The sequence below is a fragment of the Pongo pygmaeus genome, chromosome 6 (assembly GCF_028885625.2).
Source record: "Pongo pygmaeus isolate AG05252 chromosome 6, NHGRI_mPonPyg2-v2.0_pri, whole genome shotgun sequence".
Classification (NCBI taxonomy): Eukaryota; Metazoa; Chordata; class Mammalia; order Primates; family Hominidae; genus Pongo; species Pongo pygmaeus.
In genome coordinates this window covers 72,853,540-72,881,460 of record NC_072379.2, presented here as the reverse complement: position 1 = coordinate 72,881,460, position 27,921 = coordinate 72,853,540, and the positions used below count along the sequence as shown (strand labels likewise).

At 35.2% G+C, this 27,921-nt stretch overlaps 1 protein-coding gene across 5 annotated transcripts in view; it reads right to left on the bottom strand.

The window, feature by feature from the left end:
• Nucleotides 1-383: 383 nt before the first annotated feature.
• Nucleotides 384-27,921, bottom strand: part of ETV1 (ETS variant transcription factor 1) — a 97,856-nt gene continuing 70,318 nt past the window's right edge. For all 5 annotated transcript variants that reach the window (XM_054496221.2, XM_054496222.2, XM_063667520.1 and 2 more), the window contains 5 exons: nt 20,332-20,398; nt 18,727-18,797; nt 15,533-15,702; nt 9,836-9,937; nt 384-5,241 (listed from right to left, as the gene is read on the bottom strand). In XM_054496221.2, coding sequence (XP_054352196.1) covers nt 5,020-5,241; nt 9,836-9,937; nt 15,533-15,702; nt 18,727-18,797; nt 20,332-20,398 — 632 coding nt within the window. In that variant the 3' untranslated portion in view covers nt 384-5,019. The remainder of the gene's footprint in view (nt 5,242-9,835; nt 9,938-15,532; nt 15,703-18,726; nt 18,798-20,331; nt 20,399-27,921) is intronic.

The following is a 27,921-nucleotide window of genomic DNA, read 5'->3' as shown; positions in this document are numbered from 1 at the left end:
TCATCAGATAAAACCAAGCAATTTGGAGGCAGTAACATAATTCACATATCTGCGCTGTCTGGCATGTGGGAGTCACTGAAATAATTTAGTTAGTTCCCTTCCCCAAATTTCTCCATGATATATTTATTGAAGGATTTATGTGAAACAAGGTATTTACAGAGATTAGAACACAGAACTCAAAAAAGATATATCAGGTGTCCTGGTATCTAAATTATCTTTAAAAAAAAGAATAATATATGGAAAAGTAGTGCAAAGACATTACTTGAGTGCCGTGGTCATAAACTATTAAAAATGACAAGATTATTAGGAGGCAGTCAAAAATTTAGATGACATTTATCAGTTTTAGATGTGCTACCTTTCAGAGTGATCACGACAGTCCAATATTTTCAGTTTCTGGGCTTTTATTTTAGATTTAAATTTTGAGCATATTTAATTTGCTATAATCACGATTTTCATAGCATGTTTTCTCAAACCATAATTTTAATACAACCAAGTGAATTAAAAATTTTCTTCCCTATAGAAGCATAAATATAATTTTAGAATGAAAGTAAATAATATTGGAGTCTATATGCAAAAAAGACCCTACCTTACATATGAATCCATAAACAATAGCTACGGTATATACACTTTTAATTGAAAATTCTGAAATCATTAATATTTCTATAAAGATATCCACTTAGTCTAATCAAATTCTCCTCTTAAACTATACTTTCCATAAACTGTTTTTTTTTTTAAGTATGTCAAAGTGAGTCTCACGTATATAAAAAAAGAAGTCCTAAAAGTACTAGTTGAGCTCTGAAAAAACTGGGTGAAATTTTCTACTATCATGTCCAACTATTACCATCTTTTTGAAACTTGGTTTTTGCAATTCTTAGTAGAATTGCTTAATATGTACATTTGCCTTCTTTATATTTTTTCCACCATCACTTTTACCCAATTTGTATTTTTTTTACAATTCTATTTCCTCTCTTCTCCATACTGAATTGCAACTGGAAAATAGCTTACTCACCTCTTATTTTTAAATTTTAGTTTTTGTTTTCTAGGATTCCAAGTAATAAACATCCAAATGACCTTCTCCTCTGTAATGTTTTCTCATTATAAGCTCTGAAAAGGCTGCATGATAGACAAAGTGGCTCATTTTAGAAACCCCTATCATCTGGCAAAATTCTGTAGCTTCTGGCAATATATTTATTTCCTGGTTATATAAAGATAAGTTGACTCATTTTTACAATTGTTCTTTTGAGTAATAGACATATTTTACACATTGTTCTTACCTAATAAGTAATAATCACTAGCAAATGATAAGATCACATAGTAACCCATATTAACACCAAAAGAAATGTATTAAAAAATAAAATCTGGATTAGACCACTGATTTAACTGTTATTACTATTATTATCATACCTTCTGTTTTTCTGTCTCATGACTTAGTGTTTTCCTGGGGGCTGGGGAAGGATTTGAATAATCTAAAGGCTTGATGTGATTACCAGACATTTTAGTGGAATAGATGAACTTTAATATAGCAAGTTTTCAAAATCATTTATGCAGAATAAGGGGAAAATATCTCAGTGGTAAATAAAAACAAACTCTAGTACTTTCAAATCCTAGATCCCTCAGCAGAACTCCATTGTTCCTGAGTAAATCAATTAGAGTCTTTGCTACACAGTCTTCCTCCTCCGTGTGGTGTTTTGAATAACAGCCCTGCCCTCACCCCTTATATCCATGTCCTAATCCCTGGGACCTATGAATAATTATCTAGCCAAAAGGACTTGGCACACGTCCTTAAGTTAAGGATCTTGAGATGGAGAGATTGTCCTGGATTATCTGAGCATCCCCTAAATGTAATCACAAGCATCCTTATAAGAGGCAGGAAGGAAATTTGACTATAGTAGAAGAGTATGTGACCATGGAAGCAGAGATTGAAGTGATGTAGCCAGGAGTCAAGGAATGTCAGCAGACTCTAGAAGTGAAAGCTGGAAGAATCTCCCCTGGAGCCTCCAGAAGGAACCAGACCTAAGGACATCTTGGTTTTAGTCTCTGAAGGCTTCTTTTGAACTTCTGCCTCCAGAACTATAAGATAAATTTGTGTAAATTACTGAAGCTGTGGTAATTGGTTACAGCATCTATGGGAAACTAGACCTCCAAGATCCACCTATGATTTGAGAAAAATGTTCTGCACTGTCAGCCTTGTGGATTTTTATTTTGAAGCACTTTTCATGGACATAACAAGAAAAATTATTTTTACTTAGTTATTTGAGTATAAGTGTTTGTTGCAATTAATCTATTGGGTATTAACGTGTCATCATCAAGAGACAGCAAACAGCAGTGAAGATAAAAGCTGAGAGAAGACATTACATCATTAATGAATGATTTCTATGTTTGAGTAGCCAATTCAATGAGAAATTCAAAACACAAGAATCTTGCAGAAATCAGCTGCCAGATTTATTAATCTACCTGAAAATAAAAACGTAAAAACTCAACCAAAAAGTGGAATAAAAACAGAACTTAAAAAATTTTAGATACATTTTTCAAAAGAGTTTATAATGTAATATTTTCAACCCTTCTGTATTGGAAACACACTTAATGTTGGTCAATTATGTATTTAGTTCAGTGAGTCACTACGTTAAAACAGCAAAACATATAGTTTGTCCTTAAATATTATATAATTAATACCATTTCTGCCATTGTTCTCTTGTGATAACGTTAGCATGGCCCAATTCTTCCTCGCTGACTGACTAAAACGAGACTATTAAAAAGAAGAAAAAGGAGAAAAGAGAAAAAGAAAAAAAAGGAACAAAAATGAATCCTCAATACAGTTTTCATTCAGAATATATTTTAAAGACTCACTTAAATTTTCTCCTTCAGTTTCACCAAATCTCAATTATATATCTCAATTCTTTTTCCAATAAAACTTTCACTGAATATTTTAACATCTGTTTTTATTCTAAGTGCTGTAGATGGCCACATAAGCATAGTGGGGGAAAAAGGTTCTGATTTTTAAGGCATAGTTTTCTTTTTTAGGCCCATAATGGGCCAAAATAATACATGATGTATATGAACAACAATCATTGAAATCACATGTTACATACATATTTTGAAATTGGAGTATTTTTTGTAGGATTAAATGTGAAGAGTAGCAATTTTGGTGTTTGGGTTTCTCGATAACTGCTCCACTTAGAGAAATGAGCTGTGATCTGTGTAGTTTTGGAAAATGGGTAGCTGGGTGGATCATCTTTAAACAATCTTTCTCATGCTCATCACAAAATGCTTTTACAATAGGTTTATTTTGACTTTGTGTTTAGAATTTTTTTTTTTTTTTTTTTTTTGCTTTTTGCTATAGACTCGTTAAAAAAGTTGTTCTTCTGGATATTATTGATAGATGGAACAAAATTCATGTCCCTTGCTTCAATCTTTTAGCAAGCTATTCAGAGATTCTATATCCCCATTTACTCATGTTTTTTTCAAGGTGAATGAAACAGCATACCCTGCTTTCAATATTTTCTCCAAATGCAAAACAAAAACTAAACAAAAAACTTTGAAACTTTAAATCTTCCTTCAAACAATCCAATCACATTTACAGAAGTGTCCAAAAAGAGATGATGGATATCAGTGCCAGCACTATGTCATACAGCAACTTCCTCATATTCTTTGACAGTTTGTAAATAATTTTCCATATCACCAAAAGTTACAAAAGGTTCCACAGTTTCCTTTAGCAAGCTGAAGCTTACTCTTCATTTGTCAATGTGCATAAAAGCTGCTTATAGCATAGCATGGCGTAAGCTATTTTTTAAGCAATAAATGGTTTGAGTCATCTATTTTGTCCTGAAATGCTATCTGTAGTTAACTGCACTGCTTATAAATGGTCATAGTAAATTCAGCATGAAAGAGAATATTACAGAAAAGACAGCAGCAGAAGCATTAGCATTATCTAATATTTATATATGTTATCAACATAACACAGCAGTAAAAGGTTTAAATGCATATCAATGGGTACCATGTCTAAAAATTACTATAGTACCTATTTAGTGTATTGGATATTTTTCTTAAAGAGTGTTTGCTGTAACTAGAACAGCATAATACATGATTTAGTACAGTTAATTCTTATTGATTAAATAATGTATTTATGTACTGAAGAAAGTGAAAAGGAGACAGATATTTTTTGCTTCATTTTGATCCCAGATTTAACGTTTAAATGAAGATTCCAAAGGACCATGACATGTCATTATTTAACTGAAATGGGCTTCAAAATATTTAAAAGACAGTATGATTTGTATCTAAACAGCAAGGTGGCACCAGATACACGTAATGCTACTGGCCTATGACTCAGTTTGGAGCCAGAGTCCAAAATTGTGCCCCTCATTTACAGTCATGGTGATTATTCAACTTCAGAGAGAATTACCCATTTTATGGTTATCCTCTGCAAGTCATATATAAAGCAAAACAAAACAACAAACAGCAAATGCAATCGCTAAATACCTTTTTACAAGAGGTGCAAAAACAGTCATTTCTAACAATTAAACTGCCATTTACAGTAGATTGGGGTTTTTTTGTACATCTGCAGAGACTCATAAATGACAGGGGAAAATGCCCAAGGCAAATAGTCTCCAAGTGGATATTTACACAACGTGAAATTAACTGTACCATAGATACCCAGATAAAATAAACATTATCTTATGTTGTTATGAAATCAAATAGACATGATATAGTTTCATCATACTCAAAACTTATAGGACCCCATCCCAAGCCTAAGTAAAAAGTAATCCCCAAATCCCTCTGCCCATTCACCCATTAGCTTCCTGTTACACAGAACAAATGTTTAGCTTACTCCCACCCACCCTCAAATAAAGTGCACAGTCCATGGCAGACCATAGAATAATGCAACAGGAAAAGCCCCTTTTTGTGTATTATTATTTAAAAATAAAATACAAACAACAGAAATAAAACAAAGATTCAGCGATTCTCTGTATCTTGCAGAAAAAAGGAAAAGCGCAAAAACGCCCTGCTTGACTGTCACTTGTGTTAATACACGTAGCCTTCGTTGTAGGGGTGGGGGTTGCAGCAGCCCCCTTCCGGCATGTAGGCCATGCTCTCATCAAAGTGAGATAGAGGCACTGTGTCCTCCTCGTTGATGTGACGTTCCATGTCTGTCTTCAGCAGTGGGCGCTGATTATCTGGAAAGGCCATGGAGAAAAGCGCTTCTGGATCACAGACAAATTTGTAGACATATCTCTCTCCAGCCACCTGATGATAACATGGAAGAGAAAAACCCATTCTCACCATCGCCAGATGGGGAAGGACAGGGAAGGAAAAAAACAAAAACGTGGTTTAATATACCGGAAAGGATGGGTAACTCTGGCCCAACAAAAAGCAAACAACTAATAGCAGATACACATTAAAAAAAAAAAAGTCTTTACTTTGTGAAATAAACATAGTTCAGTCAAGGGAGATGCAAAATGTTGACCTTGAATAATAATTAATTAATTCCAGATATAGCTAGGAAGCACAGGAATTTGCTTGTTTTAATACAGAGGTAAACTTACATTGTTGTTTTGAAAAAAAAAAGTCAATTATTTAATGCAGGCATTTCATATTGAAAGCTTTTTTCTGCATTTTGAAAGGTAGTATCTACAAATCTGTACTTTTAAGGTATACTGTCCCTCTTAATATTACACATCTGAAATGGTAGAAAAACTAAATTCAAAATTTAAAGGAAAAATGTGCTTTATTCCCAGTAAGACTAGACTAGTAATTCACTGATTCACAGAGTAAATGGATTCTGTACTTTTTTTCTTTTTTGGCACTGTGTGTTGACAGAAAGAAAGAAAGAAAGAAAAGAGAGAGAAAGAAAGAAAGAAAGAAAAGATAGAGAAAGAAAGAAAGAAGAGAGAAAGAAAGAAAGAAAAAAAGAAAGAAAGAAAGGATACATAGCCTCATTTAAATGAAAGATGGATCAAAAGGACAGTATCCTGGGTACATCACTTTTAAAAATGAAGGCAAGATGCATTAGACAGAGTTAAGGATGTGTGTAAAGTGTCAAATTGAAGTAAGAGGTGTAAAAAAGTGAAAGGAATTTAAAATACACAATGCATAGGGAGGAAATGAGAAAAAGAAATGTGACAACTGCCTGCAATAAAGAAGTAGCACAATTTATAGGGTATGACATACCCCAAACTTAAATTCTGAAGAGTAATGCTTCCCTAGAAAATTATAAACAACTGAGTGAGATGAATACGCCTCTTGTTAATAGACAATGCTGAGATGCTCTCAAAACCCAGGGCGGGGGTGGGTGGATGAATACAGTTCTTTCTATTAACTTTGATAGTCACTTTGTATGGGTGTGTAGAGGTATGAGATTTTAGAAAGCTGAAGGTGACACGACACACCTCCATGTTCCTGTATATCAACAAGGCATTTGCTAGTTGATTTTTGATGTGGGGCAACAGTGTGTTCCTGGGTTATAAAGTATCGCTATATCTTTGAGGGAAAAGGAACAATTGCCAATGAACACTGCTGCTCTGAATTCAAATTTAGAACATTTTTTTGTTCTTTTGCCCTGAATTTAAGTAAGAGGAACCACTTTAGAGAATTCAAATAATCTGAATGTACCTAGGTTTGAAAGCATGAACATTTAGTAGTTTTTATGAATTTGGACCTGTTTCTTAGACTACCTCTCAGTGGCCTTTGCTGTGAAATGGAGACAGGAATGGTGCCTCAGAAAGCCCGTTGCGAGGTTGGGATGGAAGTCTCCAGCACAGAGCACTGTGCCATAAACAGAGGAGTCTGGCATATATTTATTTACTTTAGTCCTTCATACAAAGAAAATTAAGATCTTAAAGGTGAAATGATGAAATGACCATAAACATAAAAATAGGCACTATCAGGAACAAAGCTGAGATAGTAAATCCTAGTTTTCCTTTATTTTTTTCTTTGTTCGAAGTATTTGGAGAAAAAATAAAACAAAATAAATGGCCTGCATACCTCTGAGTGTTTTACAATGGGCTTTGTTTTGTTTGGGGCTGTGGAGGAAGAGACATTTGCTTTAAGTACTGGGCTTCCTTTGACGGGTTGCTATTGGCTATACTTAGAAATTATGTAATAAATGAATTAAAATGTGTAACATGCAATCAAGCTTATACAATCTCTTAAGGACTCTGCCTTTCCTCACTGCTTCCTTCTGTATTGCTTTTGGATAAACATTTTTAGGGCTACTACTTCATTTGCTGGACTATGTTAAATGCTACTGAGTTTAGAACAAGGGATGATAACCGAACAAGGGATGATAACCAACCAAGGGGAATGATGTCTTCCATTATGAGTAATAGAAGTACTAACGTGAAAAGTGCTGTGTATTAAGTATAGCCAAAATGCAACATTGAGACAGACAGAAAAAACAGGAATTTTTCCAGGGAGGTAAATCAAAAGTAAACAAGGAGATAGCTTTAGAGCTGTGCTTTCAATGGCTGGATATTTAAATTATGTTTTATCTCTTAAAATTTCAGAAGTAATATGGGGATACTGAAGGATAAATTAGAAATTATCAATTAAGTTAAAACAAAGGGTCTATAATTATATCATCCAGAATATAATCACCGTTAACATATTGGTATATATTGTTCTAGGCATTTCCTAATTTTGAAATAGAAGTACACATAGGCATTGTCTGTAAGGAAAACATACACTGTTCCATTGTTTCTTACTTCTTCCATATTACTAAAATTAATTACCAGTTTTCAATTTTTTTAACAAGTTCAGATGTAAGTTATTTTTATTTTTCTCTAATCTTCTAATTTTCTATATTACATACACTACATATGCCCTCAAAGTTTTAAGTTAATGAACAAATATAGCCATATAAATATTTTCTCCTACATGTTAAGATATATAATTCAACATCATAGTTTTTGCTATTTAAAAAAGGACAGCATAGTTTTCCTCTGAATGACTATACTAGAATTTACTTGAACATCAGAATGGTACACATCTGAGAATGTGATTAGCTGGGTGCAGTGATGCAAACCTGTAGTTCCAGCTACTCAGGAGGCTGAGGCAGGATGATTGTTACAATGTAAAGTATCTCAAGTACATTATTTCATTTAATAATCACAGCAACTTTAATGAGGTAAGAATATCACCATTTACTAGGAAAATAATCTGTTCAAGAATGTAATCTGGTGAGAGGCTAGCATTCAAACGTAATGCCTGACTGCCTTATCTGTTACTACTGTGCAATACCGCCCAGGGACACTGCTGAGCACCATCTGTGACAGCCCAGGTGATGTGGCCCTGCATTAGGAAGATGGTGGTGAAAAGAAAGGAATGGAATGTATTTGAAGGATCTGACTACAAAAAGGTAGTGAGAGAAAGGGAGGAATTAGAAATGACCCCAGGGTTGAGATGAAAAAGACAGGAGGAGCAGGTAGTAAACAGTTATACATCTTGAAGGCATGATTCAGAAAACAGGAAGCAACTGAAAATCGAACTTAGCCTTTTCTTTTAAGGATCATGGAAGTTCTAACGTCTGAGCCAGCAAATTCTAGAGCACTGAGATAATATGCCTCTTGTAATAGACAATGTTCTAGGAAAGTCAACAGTGCTATTTTTCGCTGCTGTAATAAGCTTCATGTAGCAACTGGTCTAGTTTTTCTCGGTAAAACTATGGTGACATAAAAATGTGCCACAATCTATAACATGTAACTATGTTTACAAACCCTAAAATAAACAAATGATACAAAATAAAACCGTAACATTCACGATAGGTAAATCATAAACTTGGTTCACAGTCAAAGCAATTAGATTTCTGCACACTTGCAAAGCTAAAGGGTGTAATAAAAACAAATATCCACGTTTTATCTTCATTCATTTTATTCCTTTCTTCAAAAATTTTATATTTTATTTTAAGTGTAATTCACTTGTTTTATCTCTACTCTTTTTTAAAAAGCTACTTTTGGCCGGGTGCATTGGCTCATGCTTGTAATCCTAGCCCCTTGGAGGCCAAGGCAGGCAGATCACCTGAGGTCAGGAGTTCAAGACCAGCCTGGCCAATATGGCGAAACGCCGTCTCTTCTAAAAACACAAAAATCAGCTGGGTGTGGTGGTGCGCACCTGTAGTCCCAGCAATTTAGGAGGCTGAGGCAGGAGAACTGCTTGAACCTGGGGCACAGAGGTTGCAGTGAACCAAGATCACTGCACTCTACCCTAGGCGACAGAGCTAGAATCTGTCTCAAAACAAACAAACAAACAAACAAAAAGCTACTTTCAAATACTATGGGAAGCTCATTTGAAATAAAATATATTGAACTTCCACCAACGAAATGAGATCAAATGTTCATTTTTAATGAATGGTTTAGGATGTCAAACTATCAGATGATAAAACTAGGCAAGACTGGAGGCAAGGAAAAAAATGTTTTTACAAATGAGAAAAAGAAATGTCTGTTTTAAGAATCAAAACAAGAAAAAAGGACAAATTTATTGTAAAGATTCTTTATTGCTATAAACAAAAGCATTTCAAAATTATATAATTGTAGACAACGTGCAATAAAAATTTCTGAAGATAGATGTGATATTAATACTGAAACAATCTTTTTTAACCATGTGCAGCAAAGTAGGACCTTCTAGAAAGCCTACTATTCTGTATACAATCTCACTACACATTTGTCTACAATGTCTATGCATTTATACATAGAAAGGGTTGTAATACCAAAACCAAGAGCTAAGCATTTGTTAAAATGAGTGAAAACCTTGCTTCAGCAATGCAATGATATGTGGCGTTTAAAGTATGACGTTCAGATTAATGTGCAACATTTCAATGAATTTTAATGCTGTATTAGCTGCTCACCTTTTGCATAATTCCTTTCTCATAGTAATAGCGGAGTGAACGGCTAAGTTTGTCATAGTTCATAGCTGGCCTGTTTTTCTGAATGCCCCAACGTCGGGCCACCTGCCACAAAACAGAATTACATTGTAGTGTTAACTATTAACTTATCAACATATTTCATAAAAATTATTTAATTAATTAATTACTTCCAAACCCACAAAAATGTCCAACTCAAGGATATAAGTAAAGTAGCAAGAGCTATCGTTATCTGGATTGCCTGTGTCCTGGTTTGCTTTTTTTTTTTTTTTTTTTGAGACAGAGTCTTGCTCTGTCACCCAGGCTGGGAGTGCAGTGGTACCATCTTGGCTCACTGCAACCTCTGCCTCCCGTGTTCAAGCAGTTCTCCTGCCTCAGCCTTCTGAGTAGCTGGGATTACAGGTGGGCCCCACCACGCCCAGCTAATTTTTGTATTTTTAGTAGAGATGGGGTTTCACCATGTTGGCCAGGCTGGTCTCGAACTCCTGACCTCAGGTGGTCCACCCACTTTGGCCTCCCAAAGTGTTGGGATTACAGGCGTGAGCCACTGCGCCTGGCCTGGTTTGCATTTTAAACCAGGTGTGCAGTGATCCTTCTGAAACACCACAATAGAATTATTTGTCACTACTGTTTTGGATACAAAATTAAATGGAAATAAGGAAATGTTTTTACAACAGGAATAAACAGGCTACAGTTCACCAAAAAGAGGTATGTTTTTCATTCTGAGATATACTGTCTGTTTTATCCTTCTTGGTTTCTCAGACAAAAACTATGGATAAAGAGCAGCTTAGTGATCTCCTTGTAAAGGTGTTTTACTGAGGTTATGATAAGCCAAAGGAAAAAAGATACCCTGCTCAATACTATATGAAAGAGTGAACAAGTGACAACGTGTGTAGCAGAGGAAACAGTATACAAATTAATAAACTGAACTGCAAATACTTTTTATTGCCTAAAGCAGCAGCAGAATAAAACTGTGAGCAATACTAAACTGATGAATTAAGCATTCATTTAGAGAACAGTAATTGGATGCTAAAAATAAGAAGGAAGTGGAAAAGGTCACCATGTATGTGAGTCCACAAACAAAAATCTCTAAAGCAGAATGTCTACTCTGTTGTTTAATAAAAAAACTCAGAGCTTTTTATTATGTGGCTTTGGAGGAGCAATGTATCTAAGAGTTTTTCAATAGAGCTTTAAAAAAAATCCTCTCTCCTCAATGTATATATATCCCTACCTCATCACCACCCCAGGCTAGCCAAAGCAGTATACAGAATAGTGTAGCTTGCTTTTCCGACCCCAGCTAAAGTCACTCTCTCATTAATTTCCACTTTTTATTAGTCTGAGAAGAAACTGCAGCTGCCATGCAAACCTAGGCAACCCCAAGAGGACATTATCTAATAGGGCTAGGGAGTGCCTTCATTTCCATAAAATTCCAAGTTGTTGCTATGTCATATATACTAAAATAGAATGCTTTTCAAAGACATCATTCTGTCTCTCTTTGCTTTATTAGTAATAACCTTTCTCCAGGGTTTTTTTTTCTTTTAGAAATACCGATCCTAGCTCTTTTCTCTCTCAGTAACTTTTATTCTCTGAATGAAGACATAAAGTACTTGAATGACATGCATCAGTATGCTTTTTTAAGAGTAGAGAGATGTGATGTAACAGGGACAACATCACATATCCCAGCAGACAATCACAGTGGCAGGTACATCTTAATTTTCCAAAGATAAACTTCATTTTAATGTAAATCTTCTGAGCAATAGTGAATTGAAGCAGGGGTGGGGGGGCTAGGGAGGAGGCAATAAGAAATGAAAGCATTTTCTAAAGAATATTTCATTCAGAAACCTAACTATGGACATCAGTGAACCTTTAATAGGCATAGCAGCTGAACTACATGCAAACCTGGACGGGATGTGAAAATAAAGTATTAGTATCTCCTTAAACAATAATTTCTGAATCCTTATTCATTTATAAATGATTATTTTCTAGAAACTCACCAGGATGCACCTAGAAAATAAAATACTCACATACTCACAACAACTTTAAGACAATGTTGTGGAGGTCTCTGGAGAGAGAAATATGATTTTTAAAAATACCACAGAGTTTGATACTTATCTTGCCCGTTCATTCTCAGCATCATGGGTATTAGCGGACATTTAAAAACAATAAAATGTATTCTTAGAGTTGTTTTAGTGTGATATTCCTCATAAAGTTGAGGTAAATGGGAGAGAGCAATACGTTTAAGAGATGCAGACAAGACAAAAGTTTTAAATTAACAGCATAAATAATTCCAGGCCAGGTAGACCAACTAAGAAAGTTCATTCAGCCTTTACATACGACCGACCAATCGCCACCGTATCCAACACCACTCAAAGTCAAGGCATAGTTTCCAATATGGAGTGGGAAAAATGGTGGGAAAACTTCCAGTGACTTCCTTATAATACGCCTTCAAATGAAAACTTAAGTTGTTAGCGAAGAGAGTAAAAAGATGATAGCACTGTGGCATTCACCTTTATTGTCAAATAAATTAAATAAGACAATGTAATAGTTCAAGCATTATTCAACTTACTTGAAAATATCATGCTTGAATATGTAACACTGAACCTGAAAACAACAATCAGGGCCTGGCTATCAGACTTCCTGGTAACTCTTCCAGCTCAACAAGCTTCAATTTCATCAAAAGACTTTTATACTGAGTCTTATAGACGACTTTCTATGTTAATAATTGTTTCCTGGCCAGGCACAGTGGCTCACACCTGTAATCTTAGCACTCTGGAAGGCTGAGGTGGGTAGATCACCTGAGGTCAGGAGTTCAAGACCACCCTGGCCAACACAGTGAAACCCCATCCCTACTAAAAATACAAAAATTAGCTGGGTGTGGGGGTGCACACCTGAAGTCCCAGCTACTGGGGAGGCTGAGGCAGGACAATCACTTGAACCCGGGAGGCAGAGGTTGCAGTGAGCCAAGATCACACCACTGCACTCCAGCCTGGGTGACAGAGTGAGATTCCATCTCCAAAAAAAAAAAAAAAAAAAAAAATTGTTTCCTGGAACAATTCCCTAGGAGTCATGACTAATTCAAAAATAATATTTCATTATCTCAAATATCTCAGAAAAAGAGATGTTAAAGATTATGTGTTTTCTAAAGTTACCCTAAACACACTGAGCAGATAATCTGTGCAGGTCTGGAGTCTCACTCAATATCATTTTAAACTACAAGATGAAATACAAAGAAATGGAACCCATCAGTAATTCCAATAAGATGGCTTCAGAGACATCTTTCACGGACTGTGCTGACACAGGCACCCAGTGAGCTGCTAGGCAGTAGAGGGAACAGGGTGACCACAGGTCACAAAGACAAGAAATTTCACAAACCCTTTCCAAAGAAGAAATTTAAACAAGACCCTACAGTCATTGCCTGATGGAAGTAATTGCAACAGTCAGCAATGCAGCAATCAGATATGGGATGTTTCATTTTGAACAAAAGCCTTAGGAGACATTCAGTGCTTATTGCACAATTCCCATTGAGTTAGTTATTATTTGGAAATGCTCTACTGACTCTGAATTATCCAGCCTCTTTTTAACTTTATGAGGCTGCTACAGAAGAGTTGTCTAAATGTCAGTCTGTTGTATGGAACAGATGTAATTCTACTTCTTCCCTCCATTTAAAAATCACAGTAACTCAGAATTTGATGAAACTTAATGGTCATCTGGTCAAATCTCCTACTTATTCAAATTTGAACATCATAAAAGTCAACAGTTGCTATATAAAAAGCTTAATCATTTGCAAAAGAATTTTTCTTCTGAGTGGATCAAGAAATACTGGCATAATTCAGTAATGTTTCCTATCTTGACAAATATATGGCAGGAACAACAACAACAAAAACCTCTGCTCAGTTTATTTTAATCACAGGTGAAGGGAAATAGCTGTTTAACTGATACAAATCCCTGTTGAATGTGCTCAGTTCCAGCATGAACCAACTCTTTCAAGTGATTATTAACATCTTCCATGAGGGGAAGAGCACACACTCCCATCATGCGAAAGGGCTTTCAAATTACTTTGTTAAATGCTTCTAGTCTCAATTTGTTAGTGCTTAACATTTTTGTGGTTCTTTCACTTACATCATTTACGAGTATCCATGAAAAAACTAATCTTCTTTGACAGCTAAGTTAATTTTAAACACACTACAGCATTCAAACACCCAAACATCATCCTAGATAATGAGAATTTTCAAATACTGACATTGAGTCTTTTGTGAGTGCGTGATTGATGTGTGGCAAGGGAGATACTGCAAAACTAACCCTCTAGTGTTACTGAAGTATTGATATAAACTAAAGACTTGACTGTTCTAACCAGTGCCTTTTATTTCATACTTTCAGTACATTCTTGAGTCAGATAATCTCTTAAATTTCAAGAAGTTATGTAAACTTATCTTCTGGACATCAAATTAGGGCATATTATCTGATTATAATTGAATACGTGGTTTATTAATAAAGACAGAAAATTCAAGATGATGGACCCAGTAGTCAAAGGTGTGGATGTTCAGTGTATATGAAAATCACTTTGGGTTCAAACATTTTTTAAACTTGCTGAATTTTTCAATATTACTGAGGTGTTTAGATTCAATACCTAATATAATCAGTTAGAGGTATGCTAGCTAAAAATCTTCCATTGCTTTTTTGGCTGATATAAACTAAAGTCAATTTTAATAGTAGCAGAGAAAGTATCTTTAGTAATGAAGATACAACAATTTGATATTAACTTCACCTTTCCATCAGCAGTCCAAAATGCTATTGATGAGTTATGCTACAGGAACAATAGTAGCCTTAAGCCTAAAGCTAGTTCTGGGAAGAATAAAAACTGAACTGAGAAATTCTTCATGGAAATACTCCATTTGTATGTGGGAAGTGGGAAGGAGGGGACAACTGAAGTTACTTGAAGGTGTCCTCCATTTCTCTGTACAGTATTATCTCTGTCCAGACTCTTCTTATTTTAGTAATTTTTTATGTGCTATGGGAACATTTTAAACTTCATCCCAACCTTCCAATGGAGTATGCCAGTCCAGCTGACTTGGAACAAGTGTCACGGACAAAGGAAAATGTTTCTACCAGGACTGTGTCTTGTAAGAGACACTTAAGGGCTGAGAATTTTCCACTGTTGCCCTTGCATCCCTTTATCCGCCACAGCTGTTTTTCCCCAATCTTCTTTTGAACATAACTTTGGCCTCTAAATGCTCCCCTCCAACCCTCATGACAAAATCCAAGTTGTCCAAATAATGATTGCTAATTTGAAAGAATAATTCGCCCATCCCCCAATCAGTTGACTTTTGCAGATATCGTTCCTCTCCTAAGGACCACAAAACCTCCCTCCTGCCTCTTTTCTCTAATTCAGATGCTCCTTTAGAAACCCTGAAGCCAGACATTCTTAAATAAAGGTGCAAAGCATGCTCTGGTTAATTTTCTCCAACATCAATTTTGTAGGATTGTATACAACAGGAAGGAACATGCAATACATTGGTGATTTTAAAGGTAGACATGTTTTATCTTTGCATGCTTTTTAATTCAGAAAGTTTCCCTAAAGTCTTGAAATGATTAAGAATACATTTTTGGTATATTAATCAAATATGTCAGTTTCTTTATGTTACAACATGTCTGAGTGTCCTAATTAAAATCTATTAAACTAACCTCTTCAGGCTCAATCAGTTTAAATTCCATGCCTCGACCAGTCCAGGCAATAAAATGAGAATTTGAAGGGTCATCCAGAAGAGCTACCAAAAACTGCCAGAGCTGAAGTGATCCTCGCCGTTGGTATGTGGGTCCTTCCCGATACATTCCTGGCTCTTGTTTGATGTCTCCTAAATTAAAACATTTTTAAGTTTCTGTTATTAGTAATACTATGCTATCTTACATAAAATGTACATTAAATCAATCACTAACATGGTTAAACCACAATCAACCACTTTATGGGTGTTTATGAAATATATTATTACCATTAAAGAGGAATTTAGTTAAATGGTGGAATATAAACGAGCAAGCTGTACAAACTTACAGATAACTATATATAACACAGGTGCAGAATAAATCCTGTGTCAATATGAATGACACACATCATTTACTTACAAAAATATTGTGGAACTATCTTTTTTTAAAATTGATTTCTTTAAAAACCATCGTATCTAATCAGACTTCTTTGCTTTTATTGTTAATGCTATTACCCACTGCTCTAGGCAACACTGAAGAGGGAATAATCAATCTTAAGCTCTGGGCATTTGATTCATACAAATTAAATTCTGCAAACTATAATTTATAAATATCTTATTGACCCGCCCATGACAAACTATTGAAAATTTTAATGCAAATATTTCAAAGCAAATTTAATAATATCCTAAACTGAGTTAAATAATCTTCACTTTGTATAAATAAGGAAAATCTTGTGGGTAATTCAGGGCATACTGCATTATCATAGTACTACCCTTCCTTCACCACATCATATACCTTCCTACTAAAGCTACTACTTTCTCAACTGGTAACAAAAATTCTCTCTCATTTTTCTTTATCTCTTGTTTGTACTTCACTCACTTGAATTTAACTTGCAATTGTTTTTTCTAAAAGCCCAATTTAAAAATGCATGCACGAGAGATTTCTGTAAGTATGTATTTTTAAGCACAAAAAGTAGGTGTTACATTTATTTGATATTCATATCTAGTGTAAAAATCTGTTAAATAGAGCACAGCAATAAAGGTGTTCATGTTGCAATGCTTCTGGTATAAATCTGGTCAGTTATATTAATTTTACAAAAAAAAATACAAAGTTTTATGACTTCTGATTATTTACTTCCATCTCCAGCCACATGTCTCAAAAATATGTGGAACTGCTCACATTGGGGATTGAGTGTCTAGGGCCCTACAGGTATATCATTGTTAATGCATAAATTGCTCTTCTCCACTAAAGAAACAATTCAGACAAAATGTATCTAAGCCTATGTAGTCATACTAAGTGTGAATTATAAAATAGACCAAATTGCACACTTTCTAAAACTTACCTATGGTCAGCAGAGAGACATATACCTCTTAAAATAATTATAGAAAGGGCAACATTTGAAAAACCTAAACCAAAATATAAAATGTGTGAGTCAATAGCTGCTAAAATCATTATGTTGTTTTGGTCTTAACATGATAATATAGAAGTGTATCTTCATATTGATTTCAATGACAATTTTATTTATCTCAGTTTTTCCTTCTGAGATTTACAATTTTTTTTTATGGGAGTAACTGAGTAATTATGCAGATAGAGTGAAACACTTAAATTTTATAGTCTCTATATTGCTTCTGCCTATAAATGTGACTGATCACACTGACCATGTACAGCGAAAAAATAACCGCCTCATTTTTCTTTCTTCTTGTTCTACATTACTCGTAAAATACAAGACAAATACTATCTTCCAAAAAATGTTTTATTAGTGTAAAATTTAAGAGTATTTAAAAGTCGAAGGGAATAAATAATCAAGGCAGCTTGTTCCCTAAATATTAGTGTGACTTTGGCCTGTCAGATTATACTGTAATTCTGTCCATAATTTTGAGATATTTTTCTTTCTTATATGCCCTTACTAATTTTCAAGATCTCTGAAAATATGAAGCTCACCAAACACGAAAGAAGCTAATGAAGGTCATTCCAAGAATAAGAGGCTTTATATACTTTGTCTAAGAGAAAATGCTATATTTTAAGAATGCTGATGCTCTGCTAATGTTGCTAAATAGTACGGTTCACCCCTCTGAAATGCAAAGCTTAAAGCTAACAGTTATTGTAGAATAAAACCAAAAATGTGATTCCTATAGTTTTTTTTTTTTTTTTTGACCTTGAATGAATTTAGAAATCTAAAGGAGGATAAAGAAGCAGATCTTCCCTAGACTTACCAGCCCTTCTGAGAAGGGTAAGGGTAGCAGAAAGCTCGGGAACACGGGGTAGTCTTCAAGCAACTAATTAGAAATTGAAAAGCAATCTGAGCATGTACATTGCTGTTTAAATAATGACAATTTAAAACTTCAGAGCGCACCCAAGTCGTTATAGCCATGATCCCCAAAGTTTGTGCAATCAGTGAATCAGAGGGCCCCTGCTCGTTTCCTGTCAAACGATCAAAGCAGGAGATATGAAAACCACTCTGAAGAACCACGAAATCAATTAACTGTTTACTTTTTACCCAAGCTTCCTCAAGATGCCAACTTTTGTCACCTTTGTCAAAAAAAAAATTCAATTTAACTTGACACCCTTTTCTAACATCTGAGACCTTTGCATTGCAATAGCAAGTGATATTAAAAAGGTAATGCTTTCCTAACTCCCTTTTAAGCAATTACAAAGTCATGCTACATTAGTAACATACATCTTCCCCAGTAAAAAAAAAAAAGAGACTAACAATCACTAACTAAATGGGCAGTTATGTTGTTCCTGTATTCCATAATGCATCTTTTCATGAACAATGAAAGAAGAGAGGCCGCGTTAGTCATCGGTCCATCCACAGCAGCACGTTTTCTGCTCTGCTTTGTTAATTACAGGATCAGCTTTCAATACATCTCGAATAACAAGCTGCATGTGCTCAGCAGGGCAATGGAAAGCCCCCTCTTACGCTACACAAAGCTCAGCAAGAATGATGCTCTTTGGCTATTTCTCCAAAAATGAACTCCCCCCTAACACAAAAGAAAAGGTTTCTTACCGGGGCAAGGAAGAGATAAATTGTAATAGGTCAATGTTAGCTAAAATTAAGTGCATGATGAATTATGTGCATAAGAATCTTTAAGTAGGGATGTCCACTGTTTTCAGAAGAAGCAAAGGTAATCACTCCATCTTTAAAAAAATCAAAACTTGAGGCAAAGTGTAAAACCTACCATCGAATTTTTCTGGGACAACACAGGTGTCATCATAAAACTGCCTGGGGCCCTTTTCAAACATACAGCCTGTGGATGAAAAAGGAATACATTTATTCATGATAGAAATGAAGCTCACAAACACTTAAAATATAACCATTTAACATAAAAATTGTGATAGAAAATGACTCTGCCACCACCTTTCAGTTCCTTGACCCCTGGACACATTATTTAACCTCTGTGCCTCAGTTTCCTCATCTATTAAATGGGATGACACTAACACCACTTATCATGTTATAGGGTTGCTGTAGTTTAGAGTGATGCCTAGTACACAGTGAAATATAAAAGTTAGTTATTTATATTGTTAACTCAAGCCAGAGCTCACCTAAACATTGGCAAGGATTTATAATGTATCGTCTCCTTTTTCAGATTCATCTAAATTTTATTGTTCAATGAAAAAGTGAGAAAGCAAAGTGAATTATTGGTATTCACATTATATTATTAGTCTGATGCTCTGAGACAGATTTATTTTATCCCCTTACTTTCTTGTAAAAATATTTAGGTGGGTTAACCTTCCTGTACTCAATTAGCAAGATAAGAGAAAAAAAAAAGTTTCCCTTTTTTTTCTTTTTGCTGTAAGGTAAGTCCACAGAAAAAAATGCAAAATAAATCAACAGCTTTTCATAATAATTTCCTCTCTCAAATATCCTTCACTGTGAACTTTCATTGTTGCTATCTGTAATTACCAGGAATAAATTTCATAGAGTTTACTTTTATTTCTCAAATGTATTGGTCTTTATGGTGGGTATATAATACTAACAACAGAAGCAACGATAATTACATTGCATTTGTGCAAAACTTTTAATTTCAAATATTTTACATTTACCATCTCATACTACCCTTTAAAATTCTACTAATATCATTTATACAAAATAACCAATATTAGACCTAGCCTAAAAGAATGCATCCAAGTCAATCCTATTAAAGAGATGTAGAGTGTTTAGGTTAGGAACCATGCACATATTTCAGAAATACTTTACTGAGGATTATATCCAGACAAAATCATTTTTACCATTACTTTTTAGGTATCAAAGTCCTTTAGAGGCAAAGCTTTCCTACCACGGTTACCACAAGCCTGTCTACGAGAAAACTCTTTCTCTAGGCCTCCTATGTGAAATCTCATTCATATAAATTATTTGTCCAAAAATATAAAATCCAGAACATTTAAAGGTGAAAGCCTTTAAATCGATGGTATTTTACTCCAAAACTATGACTAGGTCTGTAAAAGCAAAACCAAGTATTCCTCGAAGATACATTTCAGTAGTAGCAAAGTGGGCTAATCTATAAAGCATATGTTCTATTTTAAAAGGATGTGGTTGTTGGCAAAAAAAGAACACAGAAATCCACTTTTCAGTTGTTTCTATGCATATGACTCATGTTAACAACAAGATAGCACTACTTGAAACGTCTTCTTTTTACTCTGGAGATAGTCTTAAAACAATTGCTTAGGGAACATAAATGATTTTTCCCAAATAATATAATGATTAATTAAATGATGTTATATTTGGGATGTCTGATTATTCTGAACAGTATTTACACGGAATTTCAATGGTGGACAACTTAACTTCTGTTCTGCTGGGATGAGCCAGGAAGCCTTCTTGCCTCATATAAATGGAGTGGCAGCTAGGCACTTCTGAAAGAGGAAACAATATTGGTCAAAAAGAGTCTGGAGCTGAAACGCTGCGGTTATCAATGGACAGGGTGCAGACAGAGAAGATACAGAAACGGACACAGGTTCCCATGTGGGGAACATGTCAACATATAATCAACATTTCAGGCAGGGCCCACACATGAAATGAAAGAATGAAGAGTATATATCTTGGTGAATGCTGATTCTCTTGAATAGGAAGGTGAATTCAAAGTTTTACCCAAATAAACCTTGCTAAAGTTCAGCTCAAACAGCAACCCACATAAATGTGATGGTGTCCTTGAAACAGGGTCACAAGTTTTAAATATGCACCAGGATATTTAGCAAATAAATTTGTATAATCCCATAGCATTCTATGACTATAGCAACATTTGAAATATTTAGAAGCTTTCAAGTTGAAAATACTGTAAAATGTATTATAAAAAGTTTTATTATGCTATTATACTATACCTTCTTCATATGAAGTATTACGAAGTATATAATTCTGACCACATAAAAGACAGAGTTAACACTGTTTCCTGATATCTGCATTTATAATACGGTTGTAGTATAGTTAATCTTTCGGGTTACCAAATAGTTAGCAATCCATTTTAGCCCAACTTCTTAACCAATCGTACTTCAAATTATTTTGTAATGCTATTTTGATTTATTCCCAGACATAAGGTCCCTTAAAGCAGCTGGGGCTGGAAGGGACAGTGTTAATAACTCTGCCATCAGCTCAGCAGCTGCTTTGAGGCAAGCATTTTGTTGAACTAATGTTGACACCCTGCCACAAAATACTTTTATTGACTGCTGCACACCTGGATTGCGGCTATAAAAACAGCTGGCTGACTCTGGAGGCAGCCAGAGGAAAACAGATAGGCTAAACTCTATTACATATAAGTGTGACTAAATGCAGTCTTTCCTTCCCAGAGTGGGAGAAAAGGAGGGAGAAAGGAAGTGCAAACATTTCTGAGAAATTCACTATTTAATGTCAAAGAACACCTTATAAAAGTGTTTTAACATATTACAAAATTACCATAATCCTGGAAAACTAGATATTTGACATCAAATTTGAGATCTGATGGACAATTTCACTAATACATACCATCTCTATTCAAATGGCTGATTTGTTTATTGCTATATTTACTTTATAACATTCTTAATAAATTCTAATGTATGATATTTAAGATATACTGATTTAAAATTCATAATAAATTAATAACATATAATAAGGCTAATGCCAGAATCTCCATTACACTTTCAAAGGCCCAACTTGTGAACTCAAAAAAGCAATGGATGGCAATTTAGAAATATATGGAATACGACTGTGTTTTTGCCAATTCCTGTTACTATTTATACTGTAGTGTAAATAAAATTAACATCTAGCTTTTAAAATGGATACACTTGGCTAGCATTGTTTAAATCTGGTCTATACTTAAAATTGGTGTCCTTTATACAGTCCAGAGAAGCCTGAAAAAATATGGCTAAGGGGAGATTATCCCCATAAAGTAAGTAAAGTCATGTTATCCTTAAGTGATATCAGTTAATTTATGACTATCAGAGTGGGTCAGACTCTAATCAAATTGTAGAAACATTTCCAAAGTGATTATTCAATCAAATGACTAACATGGTTAATTAGGAGCCATAAACATTGCTCTGAAGTTCATCAAAGTAATGACTTGCCCAGAAAAATTACTGCTAATTAAATTGCCTGCTGCTTTCATTTCTACCTTATCTAATAAAAAATCCAACCAACGAAGTTTGGCATTACATTTTAACTTTTGTTAAATGCTTGACTATGATCCAAACTAGCTAAGCGGTGACTTCAAAGGCAAATGTTTTGTGGCAGAGGAAGGAGGCATTGCATATGCATTCACTTCTGTTTCTTCACGAATAAAATGTACAAAGTTCAACAACCATAACAAGCTGTAGTTTAACTCATGCAAAAATATTAAGATGACAGCATATTCACACTGTCCTATTATGCATCCACAGATTATAGTTTAAGGATCATTAGTACAAGTACAGCACAATGGTTATAAACAGGCACCTTGTCATCTGATAGAACTGATTTTGAATCTCAGTTCTGACACTGAATGGGAGCATGACATTTTGTTGTTATTTAACATCTCTAACTCCCAACTTCCTCATCTGTAAAATGAGAATAATAATAATAATGACATCCTTAAAAGGGTTGTTGGGAGGACCATATGGAGTAAGTTATGTGCAACATTTTGCACAGTATCTGCATACTGTAAGAATTCACTATATGGGACTTATTATTAATAACACTCTATTTTTAAGTGATCCTCACAAGTATTTAAACTGAGTACTTTAACCACAGTACTTAAAACTAGAAATAATTATATATCTAAATAAGTTACATTTGTTATCTTACTCTGCTGTTCTTAAATTATATGCGATGACTGATTTGTTGATTATTAGTGTACCTATTCTGGAATATTTTTCACAAATCTATCTATTAATCTATGATATCTAAAATACAATAAAATTCATTATAAACTTATAAGGTTTAAGCCAGACTCTCCAGTAGATGCTTTAACTATTTGGGGGTACCTCTTTTTTTTTTTTGAGACAGAGTCTCGCTCTGTCGCCCAGGCTGGAGTGCAGTGGCGCAATCTCAGCTCACTGCAAGCTCCGCCTCCTGGCTCAGACCATTCTCCTGCCTCAACCTTCCTGAGTAGCTGGGACTACAGGCGCCCGCCAGCACGCCCAGCTAATTTTTTGTATTTTTAGTAGAGACAGGGTTTCACCATGTTGACCAGGCTGGTCTCGAACTCCTGACCTCAAGTGATCCACCTGCCTCGGCCTCCCAAAGTGCTGGGATTACAGGCGTGAGTCACCATGCCCGGCCAGGGGTACCTCTTTTGAGCTTCTTTTTACAGTATTACCCCCTCATGTTAGCTCCTAAAGGGCTCTGGCTTTAAAAGTTTTAAATTAAATCTAAAAATTAAATTATGTAAATTTAATTTAGGACAAAGAATTGTATTTGTTTCAAAACTTGTGGATCAAAGAGCTCTATGACATATTAGTACTGGCCAAATCAGCTTACAGAAATTAAACTGCCTATAATTTGTTACAGATGAGTTCATGGTGATGAAAGCTGATCTAATATGCTGTAAAAATTCAAAGCAACAAAGCGCTGTTGTCATTTTAATGCACTAATCAATGTAGCGGAAGTTAAGAAGAATAATAAACTAACACCCCAAACTATCTAATTTGATTAGTCTTCACGTTTAGTAACATCAGTAAAGTTCTCTTCAAATAAAAATACGCAGACAAGAAACTAAAGAAAAAAAACAAAAAACAAAAAGTTACCTTCTTCTCTGTCTCTTGATTTGCATTTTCAAGCTATGCTGGGAAACATAATATTGATTTGGGAAGCTTTACCAAAGGTTTGACCACAAAGTGCAGTTTTGAATTTGCACATTTAAAATTGCTAGGCACTCTCTGATTTGCATATTTGCTGCCTCTGTGGCAGAATGGAGGCTCTCCTTTAGGGCAGAGTTTGCTTAAAATTTCAAGGAGCTACATCGAGCCACGGCAAAGAGAAAAGATTTGCCACAATTGTCTGAAATATCTGTACAGAGGTGGCTGAAATTGCTCTGCTATCAAATAGTGTGTAAATCTGGAATTATAACATATTATAACCTCTAAATAAGGGAGAAAAACAAGTCTTTTTCATTTGATGCTTTTGGTTAAATTCCTCTAGCAATAACAAGTGTATAACTTAATTAAGCATTTGAATCTCTTAGAGTAAATGAGAAATCTCAGTAAAATATAAATATGTTTGATGTTGTATTTTAATGTGGTTTTGCTTTCTTATAAGTATATAGTGCAAAGCTGGATTGATTATACACTTGACTAACTCCTTGTGGAGGTGATATGACAAAATCAAGTGCACATAAACTTGTCTATTGTATATTGATGATTTCTAAAACTTGGCACATACAATATCCAGAGCCAAAATGTGTATGTAAACACATATCTGAAATTATCATATACTCAGTAAAAAATGTGTGTATCAATGCATACCTAGGAGTTTCAACTAGTTTTTCAAAAACATTTGTCTATTATGTAAAAAATACTGAGTTGTATTAAGAATTAATATCACCAATCTCATTCAAGAAAGATGAGCATAGTGACAGATCTTGCCAATATTTTATCTCTTTTAAACTTGGTACTTCACTAGATTTTTTGTTTCCTTACTTCTTCTCATTTGCTGGTAAGCTCATAGTTTATGTTTAAAATCCAAAGGTTTACAAGGGTGCATAAATAACCTGAGTTTTATGCAGATGTGTTTAAATGCAAAGGCATCACATATATGCCATACTTTTAGCCTGCTTTTCCAATTGTCACATGTCAAATTGAGTGTAGTCAATTGAGAAAACTTATTTCATAAAGTTTCCTAGAATGAATGATAATGGAAATAAATCTTTTTACAACTTTTACCATATGACCACTCTATTGTAGAACAAGTCTAAAAGTAATTATCTTCCAAAATAAGGACATATATATCTGAATTCATGTGAGAATGATAGCAAAAAAGTCAAGTTTTATAAGACCTATTTGCTGTTCATTAGGAAGCTCAATGTGAATATAACATCTTAGTTACTAAACTTGATGTGAATGTAACATCTTAGTTACTGAACTGGATATGAATATAACATCTTAGTTACTGAACTTCACATGAATGTAACGTCTTAGTTACTGAACCTCATGTGAAGAAGGCAGTAAAGCTGGAGAAATCCTGACAAGGGAGTGATGAATTTAATATTACCTCACTCACACTTAGATGGGATCTTTCTCTTTAGGGTTTTAAGTAAACCGTGAATACAAATAATGTAAAATCTGCAGAGATACTTTCTTCACAATAGCTCAGATGTACTGAATCTACTATTGATTGAGTATAGGGGGAGAACCGTTAATTTCTAGACGGTTTTAATATGCTTGTAATAGCATTTGCAAAATCTTAAAAAAAAGAGAGAAAAGTAGGGGTCAGACGTGGTGGCTCACGTCTGTAATCCTAGCACTTTGGGAGGCCAAGGTGGGTGGATCGCCTGAGGTCAGGGGTTCGAGACCACCCTAGCCAACATGGTGAAAACCTGTCTCTACTAAAAATACAAAATTTAGCCGGGCATGGTGGCGTGTGCCTGTCATCCCAGCTACTCGGGAGGCTGAGGCAGGAGAATGGCTTGAACCCAGGAGCTGGAGGTTTCAGTAAGCCGAGATCGCGCCACTGCACTCCAGCCATGACAGAGTGAGACTCCATCTCAAAAAAAGAGTAGGCTGGGCACAGTAGCTCATGCCTGTAATCTTGGCACTTTGGGAGGCCGAGGTGGGAGGAATGATTAAGCCCAGGAGTTCAAGACCAGCCTGGGCAATATGGTGAAATCCCATCTCTACCAAAAATACTTAAAAAGTTAGATGGATGTGGTGGCACACACCTGTAGTCCCAGTTACTCAAGAGGCTAAGATGGGAGGATGGTTTGAGCGTAGGAGGCAGAGGTTGGAGTGAGCCCAGATCATACTACCGCACTCCAACCTAGGCAACAGAGCCAGACCTTGTCCAAAAAAAAAAAAAAAAGTAAAAGTAAAGTAAAGAAAGAAAAAGTAAAAGTAAAATAAGTAAATAATGCAGTTATTGCAGTTATCGGAATTTAGGTGCTTTTGAAAATTTAAGGCTACATGGCAAAAAATAACAGTATAGAATTTTATCTATACAATTATAAACTTCTCTCGTTAGCACCTGGGGTTTTCTTTTGGACAGTACCCCACACAAATAATGACCAGATCCAAACAACATTAGATTATATGATCTACTAGGCTCACACTATTACAAGTTTTACAAGCCTGTGATAGTCTTACTAAGCTGAAATTTTAAAATAAAGTTGAAGTGATAGAAAACATAGGCACAACTGTAACTTTGAGTATTTATTTATTTATTTATTTTGAGATGGAGTTTCGCTCTTGTTGCCCAGGATGGAGTGTAATGGTGCGATCTCAGCTCACTGCAACCTCTGCCTCCCAGGTTCAAGTGATTCTCCTGCCTCAGCCTCCCTAGTAGCTGGGATTACAGGCATGCACCACCATGCCCTGCTAATTTTGTACTTTTAGTAGAAACAGGGTTTCACTATCTTAAGTCAGGCTGGTTTTGAACTCCTGACTTCAGGTGATCTGCCGCCTTGGCCTCCCAAAGTACTGGGGTTACAGGTGTGAGCCACCGCGCCTGACCAACTTTGAGTATTTATTTCATACTACCATACTCTTGACAATTAACAGAGGTTTAAAAGAAAATATGAGGCCGGGCGCGGTGGCTCACGCCTGTAATCCCAGCACTTTGGGAGGCCGAGGCAGGCAGATCATGAGGTCAGGAGGTCGAGACCATCCTGGCTAACACAGTGAAACCCCGCCTCTACTGAAAACACAAAAAGTTAGCCAGGCGTGGTGGCGGGCGCCAGTAGTCCCAGCTACTCGGGAGGCTGAGGCAGGAGAATGGTGTGAACCCGGGAGGCGGAGCTTGCAGTGAGCCAAGATCGTGCCACTGCACTCCAGCCTGGGAGGCAGAGTGAGACTCCATCTCAAAAAAAAAAAAAAAAAAAGAAAATATGATACAGGATGCCATTAGCTGCCAAAATGGGCCACACAACATTCTGAAGAGATAGTGGTTTTAATGTGGAATTTCAATGCTAAATTTCTCTCTTGCTGGAATCTACATGATTTGAAAAAAAACATACCATGAACAGCTTTGTCCTCTTGTTTTCATCTCTCCTTGGATCACCACAACATTCAGATAACTTTTTCTATTTGCTTTGAATATGAATAATACTAGTAAGAAGTTCAGCAAGACTGTTTCTCTTGCTGGACTAGCACAATATGATTGTTTTAAGAGTATTGTCTCTCTTATTTTATCTTATCCTCTAGCCCCAAATATTGTACTTTTAATTATTAGAAATAATAATGGCGTCTTAATAAAGGACTAGCAGTCTTTGAAGAAGTATCTAGTCAAAATAAAATCATGTCAACGGAAATCCTTTATTATTGCCTGCACCTCTATTATGTGCTAGAAACTGTATCAGTAACTTTATAAACATAACCATATTTAACCGTTACAGAAACACTAAAAGATGAGTTATTTGCCCTTTATAAATGAGGAAACTGGAGGCATAAGGGGTTACAAAACATGCTCAATATGACACAAATCGTAAATGGATGTCAGGCCCAGGATTTAGTATAATATTTCCAGTGTCATACTAAGTGAGTGGTTTTATTTTTTAATACTAAGAAAAACAGATGGAGCAGTGAAATGTACAGACCCACATACTAGAAAAAAAAATTAACAGAACGGAGAGTTGAAAAATACTTTTAAAGAGAATAGTTAAATGAATCACAATAACACATGCTTGTTGTTCTTTTGGTTTTTTTTTTTTTTGATACTTTTCATATTTATCTTTGAATTACTCTCCTGTAAAATTTTCCAGATTGTTAGAAACAACTAAATAGAA